At 37.1% G+C, this 19,234-nt stretch overlaps 1 protein-coding gene across 1 annotated transcript in view; it reads left to right on the top strand.

Moving 5' to 3' along the window:
* Positions 1-19,234, top strand: part of ACSS3 (acyl-CoA synthetase short-chain family member 3) — a 285,831-nt gene that overhangs the window by 50,625 nt on the left and 215,972 nt on the right. Inside the window, exon 2 of the mRNA XM_006882583.1 lies at positions 801-945. Within this exon, the coding sequence (XP_006882645.1) occupies positions 801-945 (145 nt within the window). The remainder of the gene's footprint in view (positions 1-800; positions 946-19,234) is intronic.

Below are 19,234 nucleotides of genomic sequence, written 5' to 3'. Positions count from 1 at the left end.
GTGCGATTGGCACAGGACAGAGCGGAGTTTAGGGCTGTTGTACATAGGGTCGCTATGAGTCGCAGGCGACTCGACGGCACATAACAACAACAAACAACAACAGGTTTCTTTTGAAAAAAATGAGACATATTTCCTTAAAGAACATCACTATATACCTACATGTATTTTGTCTTCTTAAAGAAAGGCATTGATGAAGTAAAAGGGAAAAGTACTGAATTATAAAGGGTATTTTTAGAATTAATTAAAACTTTATGTATATGCCTATTATTTATTCAAATTATGAAACATTTCAAAGAGCAGAGAAGTGCTTATCTATTTTTCATATGATTTCAGACATTACTTCTCATTGAAATAAAAATTATATTTTTAGCTATTACACAAAAGAATTGAATTTTCCAATTATTTTGTGGCAGGAAATTTCAATCCTACATTCTACCATTTGTCTTATCAGCCTAATGCCCTCATGTTGTGCTATGTACAATTTATGCTACTAATAAAGTAAATTACTTCTCTATATCCTGATTTCATCCTAAGTCATGAAATCCATAAAGTTTCTGTTTTGTGTGCTAGAACTATTTTTTCATTATACACATCAAAATAGAAATGCATTTATTAAAGGAAATATGTTTACTTCTATATTATCTTAAAAATTTATATACAACAATAATTGCCTGGCATAGCACACACTGGGAAATAATGTGATAAGGCAATCTTTGCTATAGTAATAATATAGGAACATAGTTATGAAGTAATGTGTTTTGAGAAGAATCACTCACTTTTATGATCCACTTATTTTTCAGGTTTGTGGAAGGAATGCTTAACATTTGCTACAATGCCATCGATCGCCATATTGAAAATGGTAAAGGAGATAAGATTGCTATCATCTATGACAGTCCTGTTACAAATACTAAAGCGACTATCACCTATAAAGAAGTCTTGGAGCAGGTAACATCAGAACGTTTCTGCACACACATTATTGGAAATAATATTAAATTATTTAAATGACGCACATTCTTAGTTTTACTTCCATTAAGTCATTGACATATGCCAACATGATTTTCTTTTAAAGCACATTGGAAAGAAAGAAATAGAGCTCTCTCTTTTAGACTGGTTTAATTCCTTTAATTTTTATTTCACATCATTGAAAGGTATTCATTTCACAGTGACCAATTATCTAATCTCTAATTATTGTTGTTTGGTGCCAGTGGTTGGTTCTAACTCATAGTAGCTATAAGTACAACATAATGAAACACTGCCTGATTCTGCACCATTTGCTCAATCATATCCATGTTTGAATCCATCTTTCATCTTCTATGTCAGTCCTTCTTGTTGAAAGTATACTTTTTTTTTCTGACCCTCTTCTTCACTGAACATGAGGTCTTTCTTCAGATACATGTTCCTCCTGATAGCTGATAGCATATCCAAAAGTAAGTCAGGCACAGTCTCACCATCTTCCCATCTAAAAAGCATCCTTGTTATACTTCCAAGACAGAATTACTAACTGTTCTGCAAGTTCATGGTATCTTCAGTGTTCTTCAATGCCATTGTAATTCAAATATGTCAACTATTTAGTCTATTCATTGTCCTACTTCTGCGTGCATTGAAGGAGTCTAAAACATGTCTTGGATCAGGCAAAATATTACCTTTTCCTTTTAATACTCTAAGATATCTTGCACAACACATTTTCCCAATGCAATATATTATTTGATTTCTTGACTGCTGTTTCCATTGATTGTGGATCCGGTGAAATGAAATCCATGGCAAAACCAGTGTTTTCCCTTTAGATCATGATGTTGCTTATTAGTCCAGCTGTGGGGAATTGTCATTTTCTTCTTTATATTGATCTTACAGACTTTGATCTTTCTCATTAAGTGCTTCAGTTATTTGCTTTTAACAAGCAACGGTGTGTATTTTGTGTATCACATGTTGTTAACTAGTCTGCCACATGTCCTGTTTCTTTGGCACATAGCTCAGTTTCTTATATTATTGGCTCCACATACAGATTGAGTAAGTATGGTGAAAGAATATAACCCTGTTACATGTGTTTTATGATTTTACACCAACAATCAGTTAAGATAAATTTAATACTCTAATGGAGAGTCTCAACCTTGCCTCTTTCGTTGTTGTTTTTATGTGCTGTTGAGTCATGTGGGACTCATAGTGACCCTCTGTACAGCAGCTCTGAATCCCTCCCTGTTCTGCGTCAGTCTCACTGACTCCGACATTAGCATAGGCATTGCTCCAGTCTCTGTATCAATCCATCTCATCTGGGGTCTTCCTCTCCTGCGCTGTCCCCTCACCCTTGCAAACATGTGTGGGAGGATAATTATTTACTGTCAGGACTGTTATGTATGTTTTAGGGTGTTTAGCAGCATCACTGGTCTCTACTCACTACATAATAGTTGCAGTCATCCCAGCTCTCCCCAGATAAAGCAACCAAAAATATCTTCACCTATTGATAATATGCTGGAAAGAGGTTAGAGGTTGTCTGCACTGGTCCAAATTCTCAAATGCTAAGGTTTAGAGAAACTACTTTTGAAATGAATGTATTTTTACCTGTCTTGGTTATATCCCTTGGTTTAAAAAAATCCATTTATTGCTGTTAGTTGCCTTAAGTCAGTCAGCTCTGATTCATCCCAATCCTATGTGTGACAGAACAATATATTGTCCAGGATAAAAAGAATGTAGTAGGTATGGGGTGACATTGTCTGATTCCACTAACTTCAGAAAGAGGAAGAATGCAACCAACAGCACAAAGCCAATTCCTATGAGATTAGACATTCCCCCACACTCCACAACTGTCTAACAATATCAGCACCAAGCCTCCCTCTCGTGTTCCTCACTACTGCACTTTCTCATTTCTGTCAGGTAGGTTTCCAACTCATAGCAGACCCTCCAGCAGATTTTCAAGGCCAAAAATCTCACCAGAGGAGATTGCTCATCTTCCTCCTGCAGAGCCACCAGAGGAGTGTGACCTGATTGGCAGTATAACCTCTCTACGAACCACCAGGACACCCCTATTCTACAGTTGTTGTTGTTGTGTGCTGTTGGGTTAGAAGCAACTCATAGTTGACCCTCCAGTGGCTTTTCAGAGGCTATAAATTGCTTGGGAGAAGGTTGACCAACTTTTTTTTCCCAGGGAGCAACTAGTGGACTAGAACTGCCTGCCTTTGAATTGGTAACGTGGCCCCTTATCCACTAGACCACCAGAAAGTTCAATGATTTACTACAATGGACAAGCACAACTCAAAGATGATATTGACAATTATAGGGTTTCTTAGGGAAGTAGCATGTTATAATTCATGTTGAAAATATTCAGGATTCAGCTCTTCAATCAGAATAGCCTTTCTTCAGATGTGCTCACAGGCAGGTTTCTCCTGGACTTTTGGCTTTGTTGCCTGGGCCTGTGGCCTGCTTGGCCAAGGGTTATATTGCTCTTGAGATATGCCATTTACGTGTCATCCCCACTCCTCCAGTTGGCTTAGCCTGAATACAATTAGGTCTGTCTCCAAGGGTGGTAGCTCCAGCTCAGCTGTGCCTCACACTGATCTGTGGATTCTCCATCACCTTTATTGCCACTGTTGCCACCACTGCCACCATCTGGACTACTGTCTCATTTCTTCATCTCTGATTTACTTGGGAATCTCAGGTCCAAAGGACACATCTGTTCTTCCATGGTGGTACTGCTAAATTTCAGCTAGGTGGGATGGAAAAACTACTCCATTTCACATTATGATTCTCTATGCTTTAGGGAGCTCTGGTGGCCCAATGGCAAGGACTTGAACTGTCAATTGAAAGGCAGGCTATCTGAATTCACCTGCTGCTCTGTGTGAGAAAGATGGAAAGTCTCCTCTTGTACAATTTAGACCCACTGGAAAGTTAGCTATGAGTTGATTCTGACCTCATGGCAATGATTTTCTGATGACTGACCCAAAGGGTACCATTTTCTTTATTTAACATATGACACGCTATCCAATCCTCTCATTGGGCCACAGTCATCTACTATTTGCTTATTTTGCTACTTATTACTATTCTTGCTTCTAATAAACATTCTGGTTATCCAATCCTCTCATTGGGCCACAGTCATCTACTATTTGCTTATTTTGCTACTTATTACTATTCTTGCTTCTAATAAACATTCTGGTTATCCAATCCTCTCATTGGGCCACAGTCATCTACTATTTGCTTATTTTGCTACTTATTACTATTCTTGCTTCTAATAAACATTCTGGTTATATTATTCCAAAACTGATTTGTTCATTCTTTTGGCAGTCAATTATATATTATTTTTCTACATAACATATTTATTTACTCTTCAATACCACAGTTCAAATGTTCTCCCTTTTTGTTATCTGATTCCACATACTATGAAGTGATTGAAAAGACTGTATTTTTGTTCTAGTTAACTCTGATCACCTAAATTGTATCTACACTTTAAAAAACATTAATGAGACCTTTTACAGCAGATTTTGCCAGTTTAATTTATTATTTGATTTTGTGGCTGCTGTTCTTATAGATGATGACTATTGATTCAAAGAGTATGACATTGTAATTTCCCCCCAATATATCATAATGATGCTTATCAATCCAATTGTGATTTTTTTTCTTACTTCCTTCACATTCAGGTGCAATTAATACAAAAGGTCTTTGACCTTTATGAGTAATTGCTTCAAGTCTTCCTTGTTTTCTTCCACAGCATTGTATAATTTGCAGATAGTGTTTCATTCTTTTGTTAGAAGATTTTGTTAATTTTCCCAGACTTCTCATAAAATAGTTCTGCACTGGCAGTGTAATTTAACTTTTTAAGAGATTTAAAGAAATGTAACTGAAGCATAAAAACAACAACAACAATAACAACAAAGATTCTAATGACCTCTCCAACACTGAGTAACTGTAATCAATCAAGGGAGAAAACTCAAGTCTGACTGTGTTATCTACTGTACTGTAGCAAAAGATGCTAATTTCAACTGACTTTTGCATAAGATGGATTTATTGGAAGGGAAGATTGAAGAACTAAGCATAGAAATATAGCACCTATGGAGAGTTTTATGAGTCAATAGAGTTAAAGAGAATGTCAGACTGACTAGTAACCAGATTCTAGTTAGTTCTCAGCTACTAGCTTTGTTGGCTTACGATAGTTTTTACTACTAACTGTCAATACCATACAGTAATCTAATTATCCTTCATAGCAGAACCTGATGCTTTATCTTTATATAGGACTCCAATTGGGGAAATCACAATGTAATAAGAAGAAACTTTGAATGTTGGAATGTTGAGCAATACCAGACAGAACAGAACAAAATGAATTGATGCCACAAATAAACTATGTGGCAATTTTTATTAGCCAGAAGGTGGCAGCTGTGTATATCTGGGAAGAAGTAAAACAGAATTCATATTAGGGCTGAGTAGGCAAGGTAATTCCTTACTAAATTAGCTTGTTACCCATATGAGAACACACTTTATTTTAACCGATAATAGTACATTTCCTGGAAACCTTTTATACTCCATATTTGGTTTAAAGTTGCATTTTCAGCTTTTAACATAGAGCTAGTCTATTATTAAACTCTTGTTGCTATAATTCTGGGACATTTCCACTGTCTCATTTTATGGATATTAAGGTCTAAAGCACGAGTGAATTCTAATTGGTATACATGTTAGAAAACCCATTTCTATATTATCTATATTAGCACATTAAATTTGATATATTAGCCAAATGTCAGAATCGCGGAAAAAGCTTTAGAGGAACCTAAAATAAAAATGATAAATAATTGTACCACTTCCACTTTCTATTGTCTTCTTTTAGAATTAACAGAATATTTTTTCCTTGATCATGCATAAGTTTTGTACATGATAACTTACCATGAATATTTGTGTGTGCTACAAATATATAGATACAGTTAGGATTGCCAACCAGGGACAGTATTATGTAAACCTCCTAACCATAACCAACTCCTTGAGGAAATGAGTCACTGGTCATGACACTTCAGGACCATAGTATCAGGGGATACCAAGGTCAGTTGGTATAACATAGCCCATAGGTTGGTGTTCTACACTCCACATAGCAACTGGGAAGTTGAAGCTAGGTCATCTTAGTTGTAAGAAGAGTGAAGAAAATCAAATGAAAGATTCATGTAAACAATTGGTCTGTAGAACCAAGGGACCTCTCAGTCTTCAACTGTCATGATGGAGACTGGAAGATCTAGTTAGTGCCTGGTTACCACTGCGAACAGTCCTAAAATTGGTAACAACAGAAGGTCCTGGATGGAGTAGAAGACAGATGTAAACAAAATCTCAAAATCATCATAATGGCATGACCTACTAACTTGAAGGAAATTGGAACCCCAGAGACTAAAATGGAGCCCCGCTCAACCATCTTTTGTGCCTGGAACTAACCTCATCTACGTGCTGCAACTTTAAGTTGAACATACGGCAGATGTGTGGGATGAACAAAAAATGAGGGAGTTATCTAACACAATAACGCCCAGCCATATATGATCACAGGAAGAGTGTTTATCTAGGGCTAAGGCTTGGGAGGTAGGAAGGATGAAGGTAGAGAGAAGGATAGAAGTGAGAGCCTGGAAAGTCAGTGGAGAAGATGATTATTCAATGTGGGGGTGGTACTCAGTTCCATGAAACAAAACGTGTAGGGGTGGTTAAATGGAATACCTCTGTAATCTTTAACTCAAACCATAATGAAAAGTAAAAAGGGATAATTAACAATAATTGCATATATGCATATAAAAGCATACACATATTTTGCTTAGAAGATTGTTTGATATCACTTGGATTTTTCAATTTTGAGTCTATATTTTTAGACCCTTTTGACGTTTGTACTGGTTCATTGGTTTCAGTTTAGCTTGACATCAAAGTACTTAAAAGCACTATTTCCCTCACCTGCTGACAGCGTCTGATTCCCCAGGCTTTTCTTTTCTAAAATACTAAGGAAGATCTGTTTGGAAAGAGAGGGAGACATTGTGCTCTACTTTGATTACTTGCTTCTGGTTCCCTGTGGCCTTTATTTTATTAAGTAGAGAAGACAGAGGAAGAAAGATTTAATGGATAATGCCACCGAGAACAAATAAAAAGAAGTGCCTTTGTACTTTACTTATTTTAATATCCTAGTTCTATTCTACTGGGAGGATCTGGCAAGGTAAAACTTGATTAAGTTAGTTAGCCTTTCTTATTTCATTGGTAAAGTCAACATGTTTTACACTAAGTTGCTTTAGAGATAGGGGAAAATCTATACCTTTTACTGAATGGTTTAGCAATAGAGTTTTTTCAAACCTGTCATCCTGTATGTAGATGTGATAAATAGTCTCAACACATATGTAACTAGCCAAATTCAGTATGATGTAATAAGGGTTATGATAGAGATGAGTCTAAATTTTTCGTAAACTTATGGAGGACATCTGACTCAGTTGGGGACATAAAGTGTGTAGAAAGGTTTGTGGAAGTAGGAATACCTAGAGGTATTTCCCCAAACAGGAAAAAAGGATTTATGGTGTGATACTGAGGAGAACTCGAAGCATTTCCTGAAGAAGATCAAGCACGGCAGCCTTCAATATGGATTATATCTCAACATTAAGAAAAAAAGAGATCCTCGCCACTGGGCCCAAAGACAGTAACATGATAGATGGAATAAGGATTGAGGTTGTTAATGATTTCATCTTGTTTGGAGCCACAGTCAACACTTTCGGCAGGGAATAAAAAAAAAAAATGAGTTGTGTTGGGAAAATCTGTTGTCAGGGATCTCTCCAGAGAGTGAAAGAGCAATGATATCAGCTTAAAAACTAAGGTATGGCTGCTCCAGACCATAGTCTTTTCAGTTGCTTACTCTGTATCTGAGAGCTGGATAATGAGTAAAGAGAAGAGAAGAAGGGACGCCTTTGAGTTGTGGTGTTGGAGAAGAGTATTGGACATACTATGGACCGCCAAGAGAAAAAAAGTCTGTCCTGGAGTGGGCAAAACCAGTTTGCTTCTTGGAGGCAAGAATTTGAAACTCTGTCTCACAAACTTTGGGCGTATTGCCAGGCTGAACCATTCCTAGAAGAAGAATATCATGCTTGGAAGGGTATAGAGTCAGTGCGGAAGAGGAAGACCTTGGATGAGATGATTGACACAGTGGCTGTGGCAATGGGATCAAGTGTGTCAGAGAAGGCGAGATTGGCTCAGAGATGACACAACCATGCTTGCTGAAACTGAGGAGGACCTGAAGCACCTGCTGCAGGGGGTCAAGGACTGCAGCCTACAATTTGGATTGAGGCTCAATGTCAAGAAGACAAAGATTCTCACCACTGGACCAATTGGCAGCATCAGGACGAATGGTGAAGAGATTGAGATTGTGCACAGCTTTAGTTTGCTTTGCTCCACCGTCAACAGTCTTGGCACCAGCAGCCAGGAAATTAAAAGGCACATTGCCATGGGAAAGTCTGCTGTTAGGGACCTCTCCAAAGTACTGAAGATCAATGGTGTCTCTCTGGAGACTAAGGTGCGTCTGATACAGGCCATGGTCTTTGCAATCACCTGTTATGCATCAGAGAGTTGGACAATGACCAAGGAGGATAGGAGCATTGATGCCTTTGAGCTGTGGTGCTGGAGAAGAGTATTGAGAATACCATGGACTGCTAGGAAAACAAACTGGAAAGGGTTAAACCGGGTGGCTCCTTGGAGGCAAGGATTCTGAGGCTCCGTCTAACACACTCTGGACATGTTGTGAGGAGAGACCGGTCCTTGGAGAAGGACATCATGCTTGGGAGGGTGGAGGGACAGCACAGGAGGGGAAGGCCCTCTATGAGCTGGATTGATTCAGTGACTGGGATAATCGGGATGGGAGTGTCAGAGACAGTGCGATTGGCACAGGACAGAGGGGAGTTTAGGGCTGTTGTACATAGGGTTGCTATGAGTCGCAAGCGACTTGACGGCACACAACAACGTATTAATAGCAGACTATTTACAGACGTCTCAGATCAACTTATTCTCAAACGCTTAACCAGCTGTTCAAGTCCATACTTTCTAACATTAACAACTCCATCTGTGACTCTGTTCCCCAAATCCTCTACAGCCCTTGGATTTGGTAATTCACTAGAAGGTCTCCCAGACATTCAGATCAATCAGGGGAATGATTCACATGACCTTAGGTATACAGTGTGGTTTTTCAGAAACTGGTGAGTAATGGGCCAGGATCCTTTATATTCTCAGTTATGGACAGCTGGATGGTGACTGGGTGGTGTAGGCTGGATGCTGTGTCCCAGATGAGCTTTCCACAAGAAAACACAGTGCCTAGTGCTGAGGTTCCATGAGTTTATATAAGCCTCTTTTAGGGTGCACTTTGTATCCCATTCTAATCCTCTCTTCTTAATACAATAATTACTTCAGCACAAAAAAAATATACACTTAATTAGTGGCTAGGAAAGACATCTGAATGATAACTGTTGAATGTGAAGGAAGATTCAGGATATGGCAAGGTTCGGAACTATTGTTCATAGAATCTGAATGGGGTCATATTTGACCCAAAAGCACATAACAACAGCAGACAGGACTAGCATGTGCAGAGATCTGGAAGCAAGAGACAGTGTGATGCCTTCTCATAGTTTCAGCATAAATAAAAATGCATGAGCTACACTGAGGGGAAGGGGTTAACAGTGAGAGTCCATGTTTATTTATCCTGAGGGCAGTGGAAAGAACACAGTAAAAAGCCCGCCCTTCCTGTGGTCCTGTCTCTACACGTTCTGACTCCTATGACCTATTTTGCCTCTTACTTTCTCTGCACCAGTCCTGCTTTCTCAAGCATAGCTCCAGGACACACTCCCATTTTAGTATCTTTGTACTTGCATACACTTTCCTTACATGGAAATGATTTTTTCCCTCAGATACCTTATTGCTCATACTTTTTTTTGGGGGGGAGGGGTACTGTTGAATTGACTCCAACTCATATTGATCCATAATTAACACCAAAGCTCAAAGGTGTCAATTCTTTTTCTGTCATCCTTATTTATTGTCCAGGTCTCAGATGCATAGCTAGTAATCAGAAAGACTATGGCCTGAATCAGAGGCACTTTAGTCTTCAAACCAACATTACTGCTTTTCGGTAGTTTAAAAAGGTACCTAACTGCAGATTTTCCCAGTGCAGCATGTCTCTTTATTTTGTGGCTAAGTGTGTTAATGGTGAATCTAAGCGTGATGAAGCTGTTGACAGGTGTTGGAGAAAAGTACTGAACATCCCACGGATAGCCAAGAGAACAAATAGATATATCTTGGAGAGCATGCAGCCTGATTGCTTTTTCCAGGCAAAAATTATGAGGCTTTGCTTCACATACTTCGGGCATGTTGCTAGGAGGGGCTGTTCCTCGGAGAAGGACATGATGGTGGGAAGGGTGGAGGGTCAGCGAAGGAGAGGAAGACCCTCTACCAGGTGGATTAACATGGTGACTGCTGCAATGTCAGTGTGTCAGGAAGTGTGAAGATGGTGCAGGATAGAACAGATCTTTTGTTCATAGGATCACTGGGTCATGCTCAATACGATGACACCTAAGAACAACAACTTACTGATTATGCATACAGCAGATTGAAATTTTGTCAGACCATGTTCAATTCTCATGATCTCTGTTGTGCTTAAGCTGCAGTCATTATCTCATTCAGGGTCTTCCTCTACTTCACCAACCTTCTACTTTTATAAGCATGATGCAGTTTTCCAAAGACTGACCGTTCCTGATAACATGCCAAAATATGAGGGATGAAACCTCACTGTCTTTGCCTCAGAGGAGCGCTCTGGTTGTATTTCTTCCAAGATTGATTTGTTTCTTCTTTATTCTTCACCAACATCATAATTCAAAGGCATCAAAGGTTCAGCTTTCACATGCTGAGAAAGCAATAGGAATATTATGGCTTACATGAGGCCACATTTGTCTTTAGAGTGACATCCACATTTTTTTAGCATTTTATGGAAATCTTTGCATGATGGCCCAAAGCATAGATCATTTTATTTTATTTTTATTTTTATTTTTTTTTTTTTACTGCTTCTATGGGTGTTGATTGTGGATCCAAATAAAATGGAATTAATTACTGGCAGCTTCAGTCTTTCCTCCATTTGCATGATACTGCCTATTGTTCAGGTTGTGACTATTCTGTTCAGACTATTTGGATGTTTTTCTCAGTGAGCTGTTTAAGTGGCCATAATAAATGCAAATGTTGCTGCCCACAGCACTTCACATCTCCCCTCCCTTTTTTTTTTTGCTTTTCTTTTAGTTTAATGTAAAACTTAACGTAATTAGCAAAACTTTATATTTTGTTCATATATCTTCTTTAGTGGTATTACCCCTTCTAATCGAGAACAGTTGTTAGGTCCAAACGGTTGACTTTTTTGGCTAGCAGCCAAATGCCTTAACCAGAGTTTTTCATATATATGTAATTTTAGGAAACTTTTGCATTGGCTTTTTTCTCTCCATCACTTAAAATTTACCTATTTCATGTATTTAATCATGTTTTTGTCCAGTACATAATAATGTGACTCCTGAAGGACACTTAAGAAATGTTCATGAATTTATGTAGAATGCAGAGAAAATTGATAAGAACTAGCATATGCTAAAGTTTCCTGATTTAATTCAAAATGAAAGTGCTTATTATCTCTAAAAAGGTAATTTTTGGAAATATAATTATATAGTTATAGCAATGGTTGTAATTATAAAGGTTGAACGATTTAGAGGATAAATCACTTTAAAATAAAGGACCCTGTCCCATTCCAAGTCCTTCTTGCCTACCCTAACCCTTTAGGATGTTTCCCTCAAAATATCAATTCCGTCTTCTAAGAATTATGTCAGGATAAAATAATATGATATTTTCTTGTCACATCACTATCTCCAGAATCATAAACCTAAAACACAGAAATTTAAAGAGACAAGCAATAGAGTAACTTTTTCAGTGTTTCTTCTTGTGTTAGAGAAAGTGATGGTATAGCAGTTCAAATGATCATTTTACTCTCCTTAAGTAGTCTAAAGAAACACTTAATCTACATTACCATTGGGGAGTATCAGTGGTGTAGTGGCAAGAGGTTGTGCTGCAATCCTGAAGGCTCATGGTTTGAGGCCACCAGCCTCTCCACAGGAGAATGATGGGCATTTTCTTCCCATGGGATTAACTGCCTCTCAAAACTCGCCAGAGGGTCAGCTATGGGTTGACTCTGACTGTATGGTACACAACAACACATTACCATTAGCTCCAATGCTAAGTGCATCACTATTAGATAAGTTGCTTTATCCAGACTTTATAAATAGATGAATGATACCAGTAAAATTGAGTGAGTGTTCAGACAATATAGAATATACTCTACTCGTTTTTTTAAAAAACTGTCATCAAAATGAACACAGTTTAAACATCCTCAGAGAACTCATTCATCTTGAGACTATCTTGAGAAATGTTTCATTAAGCAATTTACTACATTAATAGAAAAAGAATATAGCCTTAATTAATAAACTTACAAGCCTAACTCACTGCTGTCAAGTCCGTTCTGACTCACACAAACACCCTCCATTGAGTTTCTGAGGCTGTAAAGAAATCCAGAAGGGAAGAGACTGCCCATCGTCCTCTCCTTCTTTCTCCTACAGAGCTTCTGGTGAATTTGAACTACTGGAGGTACGTTCCCTTTGAGTTATCAGCACAATTTGCTGAAGACCATGCCACCATCGTGGTAGGAATTAAGGCTAGGTGATGTGTATGTGTGTATGGGTGTGTGTGTATCCCCCGTTTGCCATTTATGCAGAACTTAAGAGTCCTATCGTAATTTCTTTAAATATTGCATTTCTTCCTATTTTACATGTTTACTACTGTGAAAATATACATGGAAGTTATTGCAATCATTGCCTTTATGTTATTTAAATGAATATAGCCTTGTCTAGATGACTTACATAGACTTATATTGAATTGAATGTGGCTCACAATAAAGTCTATTAGATTCTGTAACTTTATGAACATGTTTCAAAAATGGTGTATATTATAGTAGAGTTTCAGAAGACACGTTTAAAAGCGAATGGATAATGGTGGAAAATGACTTTCAGCTAATTTAAATTTATGTTTCATTTTGGTCCAGATGGGATATATATATATATTTAAAAAATTATTTATGCTGGTTTATTTACAAAGTTCATTTACATTGTTTTTCACACTGGATCTTTCCCATTCCTAATGAGAGTTATATTTTTTTAATGTAGTAAACTTTGCTCCAGGACTTCTATAACTTTCCCCCCCAGAAACTCTCTAAGACACATATAGAAAGTAATCAAGTTTGAAGAGAGAACTTTGTTTTTAAAAAGTGTCTTGAAGACTTTAATTTCATCATCACAATTTGTAAAGTATTGCTCCATAGGTCTATGAATAGCAATTTTCTGAATGATACTTGGCTTCCAATCTAGCTAAATCTAATTAACACATAACTTTACTGAAAAACAGTGCACAAGCATTGGAAAGGAAATAAATTGATTTTTAAATAATACTCCAAAATAAGGTAGGAAAATCAGAAATTTAAATTAGAAATCTATTTAAGTATTGGTGCTTAAGGAAAACAGATTCAGTTGGAGGGCAGTGTACAGTGAGAAACATGAAAATTTTGAGAGTTGTTTTAGCTTTTTAATACAGGTCAGTTGTACTTACTTTATCCTAGATAGCCATTGTTTTTATTGTTGTTATGTGAAAGTGTGTTGCCTGTAGCTCATAGCGACCTTATGTACAGCAGTTCTAGACCCTGCACTATTCCAAGCCAGTCTCACTGACTTTTATACACCTAACCCCATTGCCCCAGTTACTGTATCAGTCAATCTCTTCTGAGGTCTTCCTCTCCTGTGCTGTACCTCCACCCTTCTAAGCATAATGTCCTTCTCCAAGGCCTGGTCACATGCCCAAAGTATGTGAAATGAAACTTCAAAATCCTAGTCTCCAAGGAGAAACTTGGTTTTACCCTCTCCAAGATAGACTTATTTGTTTTCTTGGTGGTCCATGGTATGTTCAAGACTCTTCTGCAGCACCTCAACTCAAAGGCTTCAATTCTTCTACTGTCATCCTTAATTGTTGTCAAGTTCTCTGATGCATAGTAAGTAATTGCAAAGACCATGGCCTGATTAGGCATACCTTAGTCTGTAGACTGACATTGTTGCTTCTCAGTACTCTGGGGAGGTCTCTGACAGCAAATTTTTCAAGTGCTGATTGTGGAGCCCAGAAAGCTGTAATTGATAACAACTTCAATTTTCTTTCTATCTATCAATTGGCCCAGTGGTGAGAATCTTTGTCTTCTTGATGTAGGCTTCAATCCATATTGAAGAGTACAGTCCTTGACCTTCTGAAGCAAGAACTTCAGGTCCTCCTCAGTTTCAGCAAGCAAGATTGTGTCTTCTACATAATGCAGGCTATTGATAATTCTTCCTTGGTTCCTGAAGAGACATGCCTTCTGATAAAGCCCAGCCTCCTGAATTATCTATTTTGCATTTAGATTTTAAAAGGTATGGATACAGGATGCATCCCTGATGTAATCCTTTCCTGATTTTGAACCATGAGGTGTTTCCCTGCTTTGTTCTGAGGACTGTGTCCTGTTCTTTGTTATAGGATTGTAACAGGACTGTGTCCTGTTCTTTTCTAGGTTTCACATAAGCACAATCAAATGTTTTGGGTTTCCCTTTTTGCTCAAGGTCAGCCATAATTTATTGGTATCCACACAGTCTTTGCATAGTCAATAAAACACAGATAGACATTCCTCTAGTACTCTCTGCTTTCTGCCAAGATACGTCTGACGTTGACGATAATATCTCTAGTGCCATGACCTTTTCTAAGCCTAACTTTAATGTCTGTTGATGTAGTATTACAGTAGTTTCTGGATAATCTTCAGTAGAATTTTGCTTGGTTGTGATATTAGAATAGATTTATTTGCAGGAAGTTTTATATCAAGGATCAGTTACAAAGTTAATACATTAAATGGAGAACAATTTTCCCCCTGCGATAAATAGCTAAAAATAGGAAAAGGGAGAAGAAAAGAAAGTGAAGGTGGCTAAAGAACTTGTAAGTAAGACTGAAGAGTAAACTGGATGTTAGAGCAAAGGGGGACATCACAAATGTGGTTCTGAATCACCAGCCCACATCTGTCTCCTGACCTTCACATACGGCAACAAGCAGATGACTATATTTGGTTGCCTCATTGTTTTCTCAGATCATGCTTGGAATGGTGGAGGTACAGCGCAGGAGAGGAAGACCTTGGAAGAGATCGACTGATATGATACAGTAACTGGGGCAATGGGGGTAGGTGTATAAAAGTCCGTGAGACTGGCTTGGAATAGTGCAGGGTCTAGAACTGCTGTGCATAAGGTCGCTATCAGTTTCAGGCAACTCGGTAGCATGTAACAACAATAAAAACAATGACTATCTAGGATAAAGTAAGTACAACTGACCTGTATTAAAAGTCTAAAACAACTCTCAATATCACCTTTCTTGTATTTTTCAACTTGCTAATGGCATCATTTTCCATCCAGCTGCTCAGGATAGCTAAATTTTGCTAAATTTTCCTCTTTGTGCTTACCTGCGTTTAACAATCACACATTTCATTATCTTTAGAAGTTGTCATGGATTCAATCTCAACTCATGGTAACCCAATATAATTAGAGTAGAACTATGATCCATAAATTTTTCAGTGGCTGATTCTTTAGAAGTAGATTGTAATGCTTTCAGAGACTCCTTTGGATGGACTCAAACTTCCTTTTGGTTAACAACCGAACTGTTTGTACCACTTAGGAATTCCAACTCTTATATATCATAATATGGAGCTTTGGTGAGACTTAAATGGAAAGAACTGCTGACACAAAGGTACGCAGTTCAAATACACCAGTGGCTCTATGAGAGAAATATGGTCAGTCTCCTGTTTGATTGTTTGATTTATTGCTTCTGCATGATGTACTCCTTTGTGATTTACTCCTTATCTTTGATTTTTCTGTTACTGTGTGTGAGAATCTGCTGAAGGGTCAGCTATGAGTTGGTTCCAGCTCAACAGTATGCAACAACATATATCACTATATGGTTTCAAATCAACTCTGATTTTTGTGCCCATTGTTACGTAGTAGTTTAGGCAATAATCATTATATTTGAAGAATATAGAAAGTGTCTGTTTCTAAGGAAGACTTAAAATATTAAAATTATTCTATTCATTCTTGGAGTAGTTCCAAACTCAGTGTGACTTGAGAGAACTCTGCCTGATATTTGATAATTGAGTTTCTTTCTACCTTCTCAGCTCATCTTGTCACCAACCTCTTCACCCTTAGTGGTTTTCTCTATTTATGGTAAGATGTTTTTAATTTTTTCCAGTTAAATGTCGAATGCCATAAGGATTGCGACCTTTAGTAAAAATTATCCTAGGAGTAAAATGAAGAGAAAGTCACTATTAGTCTATTTTTGATAAATACCTACAATGGAAAGATGTTAAAATGGTAAAAAGTGGGGATTATAACTAGTTATTCTTTCACTATATACTTTTCCTTCTTTTTATGTGCACTGCAGTCATATCATACGGTAATAGGAGGAATCAACTACATTTTATATTCTTTTACAGTTAGACCTCTCCTTCATGTAGGCTTATCTCCTTTGTCAACAGTAGTCTGACTGTTAAGTAGAAGCATGCTTTTAAAATTATCAAGGTGTTCTTTGAGATGGTTAAATTTTGATGGTGTACTTGTAAATAGAAATAAATGAATACTGAAGAAATGGAAGACCATAGCCCTTCTCAAAGCTATAAGCACACACTTATTTGTATAAATATTGGACAAATAGTTTGTATAAATATTGGACAAATAATTTTCCATTAAATAAAGACTGAAAATCGTATCTGTCTTCAAAGTACATAGATTATCGAAATTGTGATTATTTTAAACCTGATAACTAGATTAAAAATTTTCCATTTCCGTTGCTTATGAATATACAGTCTTAAAATAACCAAGTGTTAATTGAAATACAATTTTTTCAAAATATAAATTGTGTAAATGATTGTTTTGAGTAATAATATTACTGCTTCATTTGGTGAAAATTATTTGCGAAGAAACATACTAGTGTTTTCTATCCGACTGTCATATCATTTTTTTGAACCTAAGATTAGATTTTACTATTTTTCTTTCACTGCTTAATAGAATGCCATTCTTAAATATATCTTGATATGTTCTTTTGTATTTTAGATAAGTAATGCTAAGTTTTCATTTGACTATAATTGGTATAATTTTGTTTTGAGGAAAGGTTCTTATTTGAATAACTAGTTCTCTACTTTTTTGTATTACTAATAGATCTTGATTCTATTTAAATTGACTTACTGTATCATCATACTTAAAAAGATATCAAGTTGTTGTTGTTTAGTGCCGTTGAGTTGAATATGACTCATAGTGACCCTGTGCACAACAGGGCTGAATCCTCTCCTGTCCTGCTCCATATGTATAATTTCTGATATTCCTGAGTCCATTTCTGCAAACACGGTATCAATTCATCTTATTGAGGGTCTTTTTTTTATGGACCTTCTACTTTTCCAAGTATGTTGTTCCTCTCTAATCAACGTTGTTGTAAGATGTCATTGAATTAAATATTACTCATAGCAACCCTATGGATACCAAATCTGAACTATATCTTATCCTGTACATACTTCAAAAGTGCTAGCATATTTGGGCCCATTGTTATAGTCACTGTGCCAATTCATCTCGTTGAGGATCTTCTTGTCTTTTGCTGTTCCGTCTTTCTAAGCCTAATATCCTTTTCTAGAAATAGCCTCTCCTCACAACATGCTCAAACTGTACAGGCAACATCAACTAAAATATAAAAGCAACTAAATCCATTTAATTTTCAATAAGTTGGAGTTTCCAGGGATAAATATCACTTCACTCAGCAAAATGTTTTATTATAATGTGTGAATGTGTGTGTGTGAGTATGTGTGTATATACACATACACACACAGTGAAAATAAAATACATTCTATTGACCTTGTCAAATTTTTGTCTTTAGGCCAATGTTGGTTAGTAGGGTGTCAGAACACTGCACAACAGCTAAATAAGGCCAAATGAGTGCCAAGTTGTGGTCAAACAGACCTGACATTAGTCAAAGTGAAACAAAGTTGTCTTCAGAGCTCAACTGAGTTGCAAGATAGAAAAAAATGGGTACATAGGTGATTAATAGTGAAATGAATTATTGGTATATATGCAGTGTTTCAGGCCTTGGTCTTCTCAATCACCTGCTATGCATCACAGTAGTGGACAGTGGATAAGGATGACAGAAGAAGAATCAATGCTTTTGAGTTGTGGTGCTGGAAAAGATTACTGAATACCTTACAGACTTTCACAAGAACAAATTAGTTATTGAGAAAGTGCAGTCAGAGTGCTCCTTGGAGGAAAAGATGATGAAGCTTTGGCCTTCATGCTTTGGATGTGTTGCAAGGCAAGGCTGGCTATTCCTTGGAGAGAAGAGGAGGCAGTAAAAAAAGGAAGAGCCCCAATGAGATGGATTGACACATTGACTGCAGCAAAGACCTCAAGTGTGTTTAAGATGATGTGACGGCCTGGATAGGACAAGGTTCAGGTCTGTCCTTCATAGGGTCATATTTAACTCGACGACAACTAACAATGGCAACAGGCAACTTCTCAATGATTTTGAGTATGGTGTAATAATATAAGGTAAAATAAGCATAACAAAGGAGCATCTATCTTCTATTCAGAATGGAGATGGGAATTCAAGCTCTATAAGACATGATCTCAGGTGTTGTTTTATGGCAAATCTAAAGCTGATCATCAGCTTTAATGAGTGCTGTCATTCAGGAATACAAGAACCTCATTGTCAGATCTTCCAATTTTCCCAAAGAACTTAGAATTTGGGACTATATGAAATTTAATTGTATGAAATTGGGGTTTGTATTTGAGTTATATTTTTAGATGTCATGTAGCCTCAACTAACTTTGGAGTCACCTTTGATCCAGGACCTATTGTAACTTCTGTTCCAAATTTGGATTGAATTCATTTCTTCCAGAAGAAAGACAACTCCAGACATTTTAGGACATAGTGAAGCTATTGAAAAAAGAATTATCTATTTTAATAGCTACATGCTGGTTGTTGTTAATGTACCATCTAGTGGAACTGACTCATAGTTGACTCATGTTGGGTTTTTTTTTTCTATAATTATATTTTATTAATTTTCATAAACATTTACAGAGATTTTGGGTTTCCATTCATTCATTGTTGCACTATTC

Source organism: Elephantulus edwardii, unplaced genomic scaffold, assembly GCF_000299155.1.
Source record: "Elephantulus edwardii isolate Elephantulus edwardi_28Jun2011 unplaced genomic scaffold, EleEdw1.0 scaffold00021, whole genome shotgun sequence".
NCBI classification, from domain to species: Eukaryota; Metazoa; Chordata; class Mammalia; order Macroscelidea; family Macroscelididae; genus Elephantulus; species Elephantulus edwardii.
Note: the sequence above shows the minus strand (reverse complement) of the source record. Positions and strands in the feature narration are given on the sequence as shown.